At 46.4% G+C, this 13,802-nt stretch overlaps 1 protein-coding gene across 1 annotated transcript in view; it reads left to right on the forward strand.

The window, feature by feature from the left end:
* Positions 1–13,802, forward strand: part of stk10 (serine/threonine kinase 10) — a 29,069-nt gene continuing 15,267 nt past the window's right edge. The window contains exons 1-2 of the mRNA XM_048995404.1: positions 1–505; positions 7,532–7,696. Coding sequence (XP_048851361.1) covers positions 350–505; positions 7,532–7,696 — 321 coding nt within the window. The 5' untranslated portion in view covers positions 1–349. The remainder of the gene's footprint in view (positions 506–7,531; positions 7,697–13,802) is intronic.

Here is a 13,802-nt window from a genome sequence, read left to right on the forward strand (position 1 = left end):
GACCGAGAGCTTTAGCTGAGATCAGTTTGTAGCAGGTAGAAACAGTGCGGACCTTTAAGAAAGAGAGTCATTTCGGAGGTCAGCTTGTATTTTGCGAAAAAGAAGAGCTCTGTGCGGGGAAACAATGCAGAATAACGCGAGCTGTGTTAAGTGAAAAGATTTTAAGTTACTTTGCTGTACTTTTATAGAATTTACCAGTTATTTGCCATTAGAATATTTCTAAATATTGAAAGTGAGCTTGATACAAGTTGTTCGTAGCGAATGAAAGGCAGTCAAAGGCTGGAGTTTGGGTAGTCAGTGGAAAGTTCACAGTGGAAAGTTTTTTTTTTTTAAGTTTCAAGGCGTCGGCATGGCTTTTGCTAAATTCAGCAAAATACTAAGACTGACTAATAACGATAAAAAGAAAGCAAAGCAATATGAACACGTTCGCCGGGACACAAATCCTAATGACATTTGGGAAATTGTGGGGGAACTCGGCGATGGAGCTTTCGGGAAAGTTTACAAGGTAAGAAAGCGGTCTGCATGTCAGCATGTAGGATATGACAGGCTGATTTGACTTCTTTCTGGATATTACGCGCAAAGCTGTAACTCGTTATTTCACGCCTTTGTCAGATAGATGTAATTTTAAGGCTGAAACACATCAGAATTGCCCATCATAAACTTCCGATCTTGGCGCTGGTTATGCTGCCTGTTTTAGTTTATTGTACTTCATGGCTCATGCGCACCTGAAAGCGACTTACCGCTGCTGTCAAAACACCCCCGTAGAGATCTATTAACACAGCGGGTATTTTGGGGTTAATCTAGGTCGGAAATGGGAAGCAAACTACCCTGCTTAAGTATATTAACACAAGAAAGCATAAATGAATAAGATCGCTGTTGATTAAACGCCGTTAGTGTACCGTTAGGTTATTTGGGGGGGATGTCTGCCTAGACTTACAGAAGTAGAGTAATAATAATGTAATAATGAAACGCGAAATGGTGAGTGCAGGGCTATTGCACCTGTTTTAGGCGTTTTTAATGGGGATCAATCCTTGGCAATTAAGCACCTTTCTCGTAATTGCGTTGTCGATCATAGTAAATAAAAGTAATTTAGTGGGCACGTGTGACACGATTTTCCTGGACCGAGTGTAGAAATTATTAACTAAAGTAGTGCTGAACTATTAGTTTTATCAGTAGACTAACACCAACATTTAGTCAGTGATTATTTTGATGAACGTCACACATATTTTAAACATAATATGGAAGACTTAAATGCCTTGTTGAATACCGTAATGGTATCTACACGCAAATGGTATTACTCATTCTTTCATTTGCTGAAATATTGGAAATTAATAGTATTGCTTAATTCCTCCTTGCTTGCGCACTCTCATCGTTAACCAAGTCATCCAAGCTTGAAAAACAAGTTTTGAATAATTGATTGATGTATTACGTTAAGTAAAACTGGTTTGTCCTTGAAGCGCGTTCATCACAGTCAGTGTGTTTGTGTTTATTTAGTGCTTTTCGGCATGGCGGAACAGAATAATGAACTTTGGAGAAAAGAAACTTTTAGACTTTCTTTTGATACTTGGTGCCGTGTTTATAGATATTGTGCTACTCTAAAGGTGATTGGTTAATCTAATCCAATTACATACATGTTATATATACGATTCCTTCAGTGTTGGGATTGACTTTAGACAGATTTGTTGAAATGGCATCCTAGCAGGAATGCAAGGCGTGATCCTTCAGGCCAGGCCGTAATCAGTGATCTCGGGTTTTTGTCGTGGGCGAGATCCGTCAGGATGACCCCACCCTAAGAATTCATAAACTCCCTGCATGGGGGGACGAGGAAAGGGAGAGGAATCTTTAATTTCGACATGTGTCACGAGATCAGAGATGAGATCTGATTCATACCCGTAAATATCTGCCGGCGGAGGAACAGAATGACATCGACATCGACAGACCCAAGTGTAATACACCCCCGATACTCTGCGTGACAGAACATTTTTTTGGCCTAATCTTGCAGATCATGGTGTGTTGCAGTTTTTTTAATGGCTTATTTTTTTCAGCTTAGTGGACATGCAGATAAAGCAGTAATTTGGCATCCTGGGGGGGGGGAGGGGGGGTCAGAGATATTCTGCCTGGGCCTGTATTTCGGTCACGGTTGGCACCAGTGTGGTTAAGGTCTCCTGTGCCCAATTCCGGTTCCTTTGAATTGAGAAGCATGTGATTCACGTCAGCGCATTACGGAGGCCTGTGAACATCATGAAATGACTTATTAGAGGATGCTGTCTAAATTTAACAGGCAGCGTTGTGCTTTTACGTCTCAGTATTTCACATCACACATCCTATAAAGGGCTGGCTGGCTTTTGTTGTCTTCTGAAGAGCCTTGTTGACGATGTGCTGTGTTTATGGTTGCGGTTCACATCGGCAACGCCCTTCCGAAGCAGGTCACTTCTGCTAAGAGAATAACAGAAAGCAAAAACAAAACCTTACCGATGTTCTTTACAGAATGGGGGCTTTTTTTTTTTTTTTTTTTTTTAAGGTTCAAAGATCAGGGGGGGATTGCCATTGTACCTTTGAGACGGGACTTCAAAGTAAGCTGTTGCAATACAGTTTGGGTTGGATTCATGGATTTTTTTTAAAGTATTAAATAATCTAATAACTATCGAGAAATATGAATTTCTGTAGGATATCTTTGCTGACTGTTGGACTGACATTTGCAGTTTATTTGCGTCAGGATTCCCCACACCTGTAATATTTGGAGGCTTCCTATAGCACAATCCTCTCCTACACTATAAACACATCTTTTTCTCTCTTACTGATTCTGCTTAAAAATGAGCAAAAGGGAAGATTCACCATCATATTCTGCTCTCATCGTCTTTATTGTGGTGTAAAATCGGCATTTCTAGGTCAGCATACCCAGAATGCCTTTCGGTGCTGTTTCACAGCCAAGTTTTTTCTCTGTTCTTGGGTTGACTTGCATTATGGGATAAAGGAATTCCCTGAGTTGAGGTTGGTGGTTACAGACCTGCTCCGTACAGCCATCTAAAATGGAATCTGTGGTGTTGAGGCTCAGTGAGACTTATAATTTGTCCCCTGAGAGATGGGGTGAGGTGTATGCATCATGCAGCAGTATTCAGAGTCCCTTTGCTGACTCTGAGAATTGCAGCCCTGCTGTAGTCGATATTAATGCTATTAGTTAAAATATTTTTTGCTGCAAGTTTGCTGTCTAATACTGGGCTGCTGTTATGATTATTGTTCAGTGTTGAGTAGATGCTAATCAGCGAGCTACTGCCTGCTGGTCTCGGGTGGGGATCCACTAAGCCAGATTTCTCAGTCGCTTAAGCTAGAAGTCATGATTATCATGACTTCTAGCTTCAAGTTAACCCAGCTAACTGAGAAATCCGGCTTAATGGAGCACTCTCTAGACCAGCGTGTGTGCAGGTGTTTGGGATAACCTATAGGTCAGCTATTCAGACCCTGGTGTGAGGACTCTTCGGCCAATCAGTCTAATTAGTAGTCTAATTAAGGGAGTTGCCCTGAAAACCCGCACTCACAGTGGGCCTTTCTGGGTAAGACTGCCCACCTTCGGTCTAGGCCCTACCATGTACCTTGATTAATTCTGCGGCCCCACGCTGCCTTGCAGATTCAGCCCCCCAGGGTCTGGCCTCTAATCCCGGGCCCCAGTTGCACCCGGGGACGTTCTGATAAGAGGCGCCTAGGGTGTGGGCCCGTGGTAGGTTCCGACCTGCTGGCACGTGTCAGATGTAGCGTTTCTTTTTCCACAGCCATGAGTCAGAGGCTTGCTGGGTTCCTCTAATGCACGTGCTTTGTATTTTGCAACCATAGATGCAACTGTCGACTGTAGAAAATCGAGCGAGACATTCGAAGAAGGCTTGGTTCAGCTTTGGCCATTGCCAAGCGTCTCTCCTCCACCCAGCCAGCAGCTGCCATGCAGGGGATTCCCCACAATTTCCGACTCGCCCAGCATACCCTAATACCCACCCCAGAATGGCATCCTGGTACCTCTGTAACACGCTGTGCTGGAGCCAAAAGGACCTTAAATGCAGTGGGCACCATTTCCCTCGAACCAAGTCTACAAATATATATGTTCTTTTCTTTCATGGCGAAAGTCTAACGGTTTGCCTGTTCTCAGAGGTTGCCTTCGGTTACGCAAGATGAAATGAACTCGGGGAAAATGGGTGTGGGTTCTGTGTGAGTGGGTCGGGGGGGGGGGGGGGGAGGGGACTATACTGTCAGCAATGGAAACTTCTTGCAAGTCACAGAACTCTTAATGCCATTTTCCTGACCTCCAGATGCGATACAGCCGCCGCTGTCCGGTCTGAGCCAAGCCTGGGGTAGTGGTAGGTGAAGGTGCGTCGCGAGGCGGCCGACCGTGAACGGAAATGGACGGACTGCTGGTCATGCTCCCTCACAGCTGCATATAAACGTCGGCCGTAGATGGGCCTATTAGTGAGAGGAGCAGCCCTGCTGGGTCTTACTGTTTCACCCCATTATTCAAAGTTCCAGAACTGGAATTCTTGGACTTCAGCCGTTTCATTCTTGTGCTTAAATACTCCGTTAATTCAGCATATGAATGACATGATTATCATTTTTATTAGCATCTTCTAATTTAGCTTTTTTTTTTGGCATGGTCAAAGAGTCTTACTGTCCCCCCGACAGGGTTCCAGATTTTAACGGTAATAAAACCTGAGCCGTGGGAAACCTTGAAATTCTTACTGTCATTATTCTTAGGCAGGAACAAACCTACAGACGCTTTTATGGAAGAATTTCAATAAGCGTTTAGCATGCGTTGCACTATAGACTCATTCATGGTATATCAACCTTGCGTAAACTTTCCTGGCCTTAGAGTGATGATATGGTGATTATACATGACAGTAAATGTTAGTTTGCTCTATCCGGGGCTAGTTTATTAATCCAGTAATGTGTAGTGTATCCAGCACAATATTTTTCTAAATAGGTTACTTCTCTAATATTTAAGCAGTTGACTGAACTAATGTATTCTAATATTTAAATTTCAGTGGGGAAAAAAGAAAGCTAAGAGCCTTTTATATGTTGAAATGTGTTTTTTTTTTTTTTGCATCTTGAAAATGGTCGAGTGTATGCTAATGGCCATTCAGCCGTTATTTGATAACGCTTCTGAGAGGCAGTTTATGTGTGTGTCATCAAGATAGCATAATTGGATGACGTCCGCGTATAGCCAGTGGAGTGCAGTGGTTTTTAGCGTGATCCGGGCGGGTGGGCGGTCTTTATCCCCATGTGGGATCAGTGATCTTCAGTGTCGTTTCCGGGACATTCCATCCTGGTCTTATTACAGGAGAGCTGTCTGGTTGTTTTCACACGGTCCCTTGGGGCGGGTGATGTTATTTCTGAATCTTTGATGGCCAGCATTTGCCTCAGGGTGGTACTTTTCTAAAGTTTTTTTTTTTGGGGGGTGGCAAGATGGCAGCTAGTTATGGTGTCAGGAAGGGGTCAAGGATACGGAGCAGGAGGGCCTGAGAATGTAGGGGAGATGGAGATGGAGAGGCGGAGGTACGTCTGGGGGTTACAGGCTGGAGACTAACACTTGCTGGGGGTGGAAGTATTAAATATATGATTGACACTTGCGCCTCGTGCCATCTGCAGCGCTAAAGATGCTCTCACGCATCTTCCCTGACGCTCACACAAGAAATCTTACGGCAAAACTATATTATTCCGTTATAAACCTAAAATTAGCCGCATCAGAAGTGTTGGAGCAGTTTCCAAGCCATTCAGACTATTGGCAAGGTAATGAAACTCTTGCATGCGAAGGCGTGTGTGTGGACAGACTTGGTCTCGAGTTTAAAATCTCACTCCAGCCAGCTGACCAACGTTGGCGACCCTGCGTCTGCCAAGGCGAGCAGCGGCGGGGGATGGGAGAGGCGTCCCAGGGCGTCTTTCGGTTGGTGGAGGACGGACGTGCGCATGCCTGACCGATATGTTTACTCAGATGTTTTCTCACGGGATTTAGTCTGAGACCGAAGTGCTCCCGCAACGTTCCTCCTCCTGTCCCTTTCCCATCCTTCTATCAAACCCTCAGACACCATAACCCCCCCCCCCCCATGCACTTTTAGATAATATTTCACCCAAACCGTGGTCCAGTCTTTAGACTCTGGCCTCCTGAGTAATTTGGGGCACCTAATTGACTTCGTGTAGCACGCGTGCATTTGTTCTTTTTGTCTCACTTGCGTTTCGCTTGGGGCAAAATCATCTGCTAAATAAAAACAAATGTAAGCGTAAACCATGCCCCCCTTGTGGGAGAATGTTCCAGGCATTTTCTTTCCCAGTGTCTTTAGACTGAGAGGCTGTAGAGGATTTCCTGTCTTGTCGTGTTCAGACCGCCGATTCGCTTTCCTAGTCCCGATGAAGCGACTGAAATGAGGAATCAGGAACCAAGTCTTCAGCTGCTGCTCCCCCCGATCTTGAGGAGGATGTTAATATTTCTGCTTGTCGTCTTTGCCTCACTGGGGTTCCTCCTCGGCTGTGGTTGGGTGTGAGTTTCCTCTCCTGTTGTGATCTTGAAATGCGGCTAAGCGAGATGTTAATTAGATACTTTCGTGTCGCAAGACTCCCAGCTCTTGTTTTCACTGGGCGACGGCCCCTCAGATAGAGGAATTCGTTAAACTCAGATGGCTATCGGAACCGCTGTGAATTTTTACGTTGATGTCAGTCCTTCTCTCGTGTGCCAGTTGCGGTTCACATCGTTCGTTTTAGACCCCTGAAAAACGGAAGTGTGAAAAGAGTTGGTTCGACGTCGTCACCAGGGGCGGGTGCTGTACTGAGGTCACTTTTTTGCTCTACAAAAAATGTCGAAACATTCGGCGGTACAGCCGTTACGGGAACTATGGGGACCTGGGTAACTTTTGGAGCGTCTTTAAGAGTGCATCGTTAAGAACGACCTACAAATAACCGAAAGCGCACCGATTAAACTTTATTAATTATTATTAAGCATGCCGACATGTGGACATGACTTAATGCCGCCCCTCCCCAACTGAATGAGCTCAGCTCGTTCAGATTGCTAAGCCGAAGAATTGCTCATTCGTGGCCAACATGCGTCACGGGTCACCAACATTTTTTAAACTGAGAGCTACTTCACGGGTACCGAGCCATATGAAGGGCTACCAGTGCGAAACGCCCTCTTAAACTTCATATATAATAAACATATTTTGAATGCTTTTTCAAATCTATATAAATGCAAATGTGATTGAAGAAGAATAGCAACAGGATAAAATAAAATTTTAGACGCTGCTCACTGGTGAGTTGTGCTATTTTTTAGAACAGGTCCGCGGGCAACTCGTGGTGCTTGGGGGCGTCCTGGTGCCCGTGGGCACCATGTTGGTGACCCCTGTGCTAGATGTTCCTCATCAGACGGGCCGCGATTAGCCTCGATTGAATCCCGGGGGCGTGTCGGGACGAGCCCCCCTCTCGCCACCGACACTCGTACCGATGCTGCCCTGCCGATCCCACACAGCTGATTGGCTGCCTTTAATGACCGTGTGACCTCTCTCATCAGGCCAAGAACAAGGAGACGGGGGTGCTGGCCGCCGCCAAAGTGATCGATACCAATAACGAGGATGAACTGGAGGACTACATGGTAGAAATCGACATCCTGGCGTCCTGCAATCACCATTACATCGTCAAGCTGCTGGACGCTTTCTACCACGATAACAAGCTATGGGTAAGGCAGCGACGCCGGTGGGACCACAGGTGGCGCTTACGGCACACGGTTCCGGTAGCCAACAGCCTGGTTAGCGGTTAGCTTTGTGTGATGAGGTGAGCGTGTTTGACACTTGGTCATTCACCCTTTCCCGTGATGTAATGTCACTCTTTTATTACCCACCTCGCCAGAGACACGAGTTCCAATTTGTTGGTTATACCAGTGGTTCTCAAAATGTCACACATGCCCAGTCGTACACGGAGGGCCCCCCAGTGGTATGTAAAGTTTGCGGTAATTCGTAACCGTGATTCTTTTTTCACTTATGTGGTACTTGGTTTGATCCAAAGTGGTACAAGGTCCAAAAAGTTTGAGAACCACTGCGCTGGATTGTTCCGGCACTACTGAATGTTTCATTTCTCAAAATATTGTTTATTTTTTTAAAGCACTTTGTCACACTCTTCTGCGCCAACCCACTCTGGCAAGTAATGATACACTGGGTTAGTGTTCCTCAACCTGGTCCCTGGGGGCCACCAGACAGTCCACATTTTTGCTCCCTCCCAGCTCCCAACCTGCCTGTACCAGGTATTCTGTGTTCTTGATTGGCTGGCAGCTGGGAGGGCGCAAAAATGTGGACTTGAGGAACCCTGCTCTAGGTGGTCAGATTAATCACTACTCCCCCTATATTATAGGGAACCACCGCCCCCTCACGCTCTCTGGTGTCCTTTGTTTTGGGGGGGAGGAGCGCAGGCCTCCCTTCTTGAGTCATAGAACATTCTGGGCCAACAGCCAGCTATCACAGGACAGGACCCCCGCATGATGAACCCCCCCTGTTTGTTGTCCACGCAACCGTGAAATTCCACCCCCGTTAGCGATATGCCAAGAGCGATGGCCCTCACACCTGTGTCTGCTGGCATAGCCCATGACTGTGGCCCATTGCCAGCTAGCCAGAGTGGATCACGTCTGGATCACTTGCACCGTGTGAGTGCGCCTGCCCCAAGTAAAGATGTCTCCCTTTTTACTATGCTTACATGCTTTTTTTGCTGTGGTTAAAAAGAAGGCAAAACGTCCGGCGAAAAAGTGAAATTACATTGTCCTTGTTCCTCTTCAGATTGGAAGATGATTCCAGTGTTTAATGCCTGTTTTAATGAATGTGGTTTTTGCTCTGGATTACTGGTGCACGTATTAAACAGTGTAAACTTTACTCTCGTTATGCACCGTCATCGCCAAGGCGATCCAGTGAGTTCATACTTTCTGCATTGCCGCTCCGATGATGTGGAGGAAGATGAATGAATGAATGAACCGTCCTGCACCCCCTTTGGAATGAACTGCAGGCTGTATATCACTCTGAACCTGCGCTTTGTAACCTATGTGCAAAGTCATAAATTCACCATTTACAGGTCTTACAGGTCCCTGGTATGCAAGCAACACATTTTTTTTGCTTTACGCGAAACCAAAACACGACCATGTGATGTACTGCTTGATTCCGTTTTTTGCACACGTCCCTGAGCATGCCCCGTTTGTACGCTAAGAAGGCCTGGTTCTTATAACTAGGAACGACTCTCTAAAAGATGAACAGAATTCCTGGAATTAGGAAGTTTGTTCCCAATAAACGAGAAGCAACTTGTACAAATACGATTTAGACTCTCAAACGAAAGGGGTTTTTTTCTTTTTGAGACCCTACTCTTCGTTGGGTTTTCGTTCTGCACACTGTAAAGCGATCTGACGTGTTTGAACCTCACTGCTGCTTCTCCGAGGCGCCTTGAAACCTTGTGACGACCTGGCTGTAGATCCGGCGGCATTTGGGGTTAGGCCCACGCCGGTCATCTGTTTGCTTTGGACGTCACCTCGAAGGGCCCGTAAACTTAACGTCAAACGGGCGCCGAGGAGCCGTTTGAAAATAATGCGCGAGTAGCGTCTTTACCGACGCTCCGGGCGAGGTAGTGCGCCATCGAGACGGGGATCGTAAGCCGTGCTAAACAACGCTAGCCTGCCATCTGCCTCTGTAATAAACGGTGACGAGGCGGGCATGTTTGCGAGTTGTCTTCTGGCAGAGATTACACATTCCTGCACCCGACCGTGCCCTGGAGAGGGAATTTTTTGTCCTCGTATGACAACAGCGTGCACCGGAAGCGGCAAGACACCACATACTTTTGCATCTTGCCGTTTCGAGTGGCTTGTAAAACCGCCTACGTCATAGTTCAGTCGGCTATGGTAAGCGGGTGTAGGCACTATGACATCTATGAATGTTTAACTTTTTATGTAAACGTGGTGAGATAATAAATATATATATATATATATATATATATATATATATGTAGCAGTGTTTACAAGTCAGTTGACTATTCAAAACTGCCTTTGAAATGTTGACGATGAAGCAGTCGTCACTCCGTCTCTTCCAGGGTAATGAAATACACACATATGTTCTCGCCTGTTAATTTTCCGTAGCTCTGCTCTGTTTATTGTAACCGAAGCTGTTAGATGTACAGCTGCAGTTTTTTTTGGGGGGAGGTTGATCTCAACACTATCTAAAGATCAGCTCTTATCAACGGGCAGAAATGCATATCATCATCTACAGCATGAATGGGGAACCTGATCCATGGAGGGCCGGTGCGGGTTTTCGGGATGACCTCTCGATCAGCCAATGACAGAGGGTCCCCAGGACTGGAGCTGAGAACCACTGCTTTACTATTAGCTGATTGAGAGGCCATCCCAAAAACCCGCGCGCACGACAGCCCTCCATGGAACAGGTTTCCCACCCCTAATCTACAGCATCTAGAAATGATGCGCGTAAGAACCCCACGATCACGAGGCCGTAAAAAGAACACAGAATATCATCTACTGGTGTACAATGGAAGATTTGAATAAAGTCCTGATATCAATAGGCTGTTTGTTAAACCAGCATTCAGCTGTCGTCTTCATCCAAAGCGACGTTCGTCCCAGAAGCGACTCGTTAAAGGCCTTGCTTAGGGGCCCTATAGTGAAATCATTCTGCCAACCATGGGATTTGAACTGATGACCTTCTGATCACAGGCACAGATATTGGATAATAGAACCTTCACTTCGCTGTTTGGAACAAATATAAAATGCATAGCTTGCATTGTATAACTCCAGTGACTGGGGTTGCTGCGCTAGTATTTGCAAAATCTATGTCAGAGACGTAGCAGCAGGACAGCCGGTGTTTTCATCTGGTAGTTATGATAATAATAGCCTGTGAGAAGGCTAGTCTGAGCGATAAACAGAGGTGTGACGCCGAGAGTGATGTCACCGATCGGCCGCTGTACTGTATGCACAGTGCGTCTCGTCTCCTAATCCTCCGTCTTTAAAAGCGAACAAACGAGACGTGACCGACAGAGGAGCGAGGCTTCACCGAGTGTCACCGGGCCCCGGGCCGCGCCATTGTGCCAGGCATGCGGCCCGACCTGCTGAACCACCTCACCTCGGTGACATCTGGAATATTCTCAGAATCTCAGACTCCGAGTTCATGACAAGATACTTAATATCTTCCTCTTTTGGAGTGTCTTCGGAAACCTTCCTGAGCAGTTTTACTCTTAATTAAAATAGCACCTTTATATTTAAATGAGACTTGTGTATATTCGATACAGTTTTAATATTAATAAATGCTGACTGGACTCATAACATTGCACCTGCTTATTCATGCTCATTGTAATGTGATTCTGGATCAGAAATGTCCTGCCAGCTGCAAGGTCTGTAAAAGTCTGACCTGTAAAGAGTCTGAGGGCGGGGGGTTTACTTCCTGTCCCGGCATAACGAGCTCCCGAGAGAGCTGCGTTTGTGCGAGGCCTTAGCAGGTGCTAATTGCCTGCTCTGTTGTCGGTGCCAGAGGTATCCCCATGAGGGGGGGAGGCGCTCGTCATGGCAACACGGTGAATTGGTGCCGGTCGTCCTAGCATGAGGTCAGAAATCAGGCACGCGGTGGACGACCGTACGCAAGTGGCGGTCAATCTGTGAAAAGGACCCCATTTGTTACATCTGAAATCTATATTAATGCGTGATTCAAGTCACTACGACTTTCGCAGAAAAATGGTTCATGCAGGCTGATCCCAAAGGTCTCCCTTTACTCTCCCCAAATGCTTGTATCTCACCTTCACCCTACTAGAGTCAGCTAATCATGGGCTTGATATAAATCCCCGTATTCATTCCTGCATTCCTTACAGAGACATGCATTCGTGCATGCAGTGTACATTCACTAACTACACATGCACAATCTGGACACACCTACGGAAGATCATTTGGTCTTCAGCAAGATACCGACCCCAAGCACCCCTCCAGGTTATGAAAGCACTTTATTATCTTGTGAACAATGAAAGAGATGGAATGCTGTGACAGATGACCTGCCCCCCCCCCCCCCCCCCCACAATCCCCCCCACCTGAACCCTGTTGAGCTGGTTTGTGATGAGTTGGATGTAAGAGTCAGAGTACGGTGGCCAACTTGTGCCCAGAACCTGTGGAAACTCCTCCAGGCCTGTTGGAGAAGCATCCCGGGCGGCTACATCTGTAAGCTGGGTGAATGAATCCCGAGAGTCTGCAGTGCGGCCATCGGAGCAGAAGGGGGCTGTTTTGAAGAGTCGAAAATTTTTATGAAATTGTACAAAATTTTTTTTAATTTAGAAGCTGAATTCTTCTCTTGCAGTATTTGATATGTGTTACTCCGTTGCCTTAAGACCTTTTACTGTAAGGTTAATAACACAAATGCATTAAACGCAGCTGTCTAGACTTTTGACTGGTAGCGTGTATCAACCAGACTGCATATGACCATCATCTCATCTTGCATTAACTATGTATGAGAGCCTGATGCTGATGCTGTAAGGAATGACTGGGCTGCTCCAGTGGACGATCGGGGCTCCAGTGCTTTATATTTTTTATATTTTCTGCCCACTAGCCCCCTATACCTCAGACAACATGTTGCTTTCTTTATGCTTCTCGATTCCCCAGGAATGTCTTCCCGAGTAAACATGATTGAAAGAGAAAAATGTCAAGCTATGCAAATATATTCCTCTAAGGCAGCATGATAAACACGGAGAAGGAAGTAAACGTCGAAATCGCGAGGTGTCAGATGGCGAAATTATGAGCTCGGGGCAAGTAGGGGATTTTACAAGTTATTTATTTTTTTCAACATCCTGCATTGTTTCACATGTAATCTTCAAGGGTGGTGTATTTTGGTCGCGAGATGCATGCCGTGATGCGCTCAGTGAGATCAGGACGCGTGCTTTCGCCGTTTCATTTTCGTTGAGCCGTACGACGTTGCAGACGCTGCTCGTTTCAGGCTGTTGTGCACCCAGGCGACTCTGAAGCCCCCCCACCCCGTGTTTTTGACCCTCTACGGAGCTGAACACTGCAGTGTGACCGAAGTTCGCCGATGACATTTCAAGTACCTTTTTTTTTTTTGGAGAGACCTCTGATTTCCTAAGAGGCGCCCCCACAAAACCTTCTCATTTCCTTTAGCGTTGCGAAGTAAAGTGTTGGCATTTTGCCCACCCCTAACTCTCACCCCCCCCTCCCCCCCCGCCATGGACCTCATTAGAGAGGGAACAAGCCGACGTGCGTCTAAAAACAAGGACCGATCTGAAGCTGGTCGGGTCCTTCAGGGCTGATCACTGCACCTTCTGGTGAATCCCAATGGCCTGGGGATCCCCAGACAGGGGACATTTTTGCTACCGGGAGCGAAAAATGTGGACTGTCTAGCAGGGAGATGGGTGGGAGCAAAAACATGGACCGTCTGGGTGGTCCCCGAGGACCGGGTTGAGGAACACTGCCTTACAGTATGATTTGTAGCAGGGGTGAGACACTAAACAAACTGATGTCTAAATTAGTTGTGTCGGTTATGATCAGTGAGCGTGACGCATGTGGAGATCACCATGATAAATGGCTCATCTGGGAAGGTGAGGAACTGCAAAGTCTGTGCAAAGGCAACGGGTTCGAGACATAAGCCATTCACTGGTCGCTGGCAGCAAGCCAACAGCTGGAAGCGCAAATACTAATAAATAAAAGCAGCACGGCCTGTAGTGAAGGTATATTGGGATAAACGTTAGCAGCATGAAGGGAGCTGCCGTCTTATCCTTTGTGTTTGAATTATGATGTTGTACAGGCTTTATGGCCCCTGGGTGGT

The sequence above is a fragment of the Brienomyrus brachyistius genome, chromosome 24 (genome assembly GCF_023856365.1).
Source record: "Brienomyrus brachyistius isolate T26 chromosome 24, BBRACH_0.4, whole genome shotgun sequence".
Lineage (NCBI taxonomy): Eukaryota > Metazoa > Chordata > Actinopteri > Osteoglossiformes > Mormyridae > Brienomyrus > Brienomyrus brachyistius.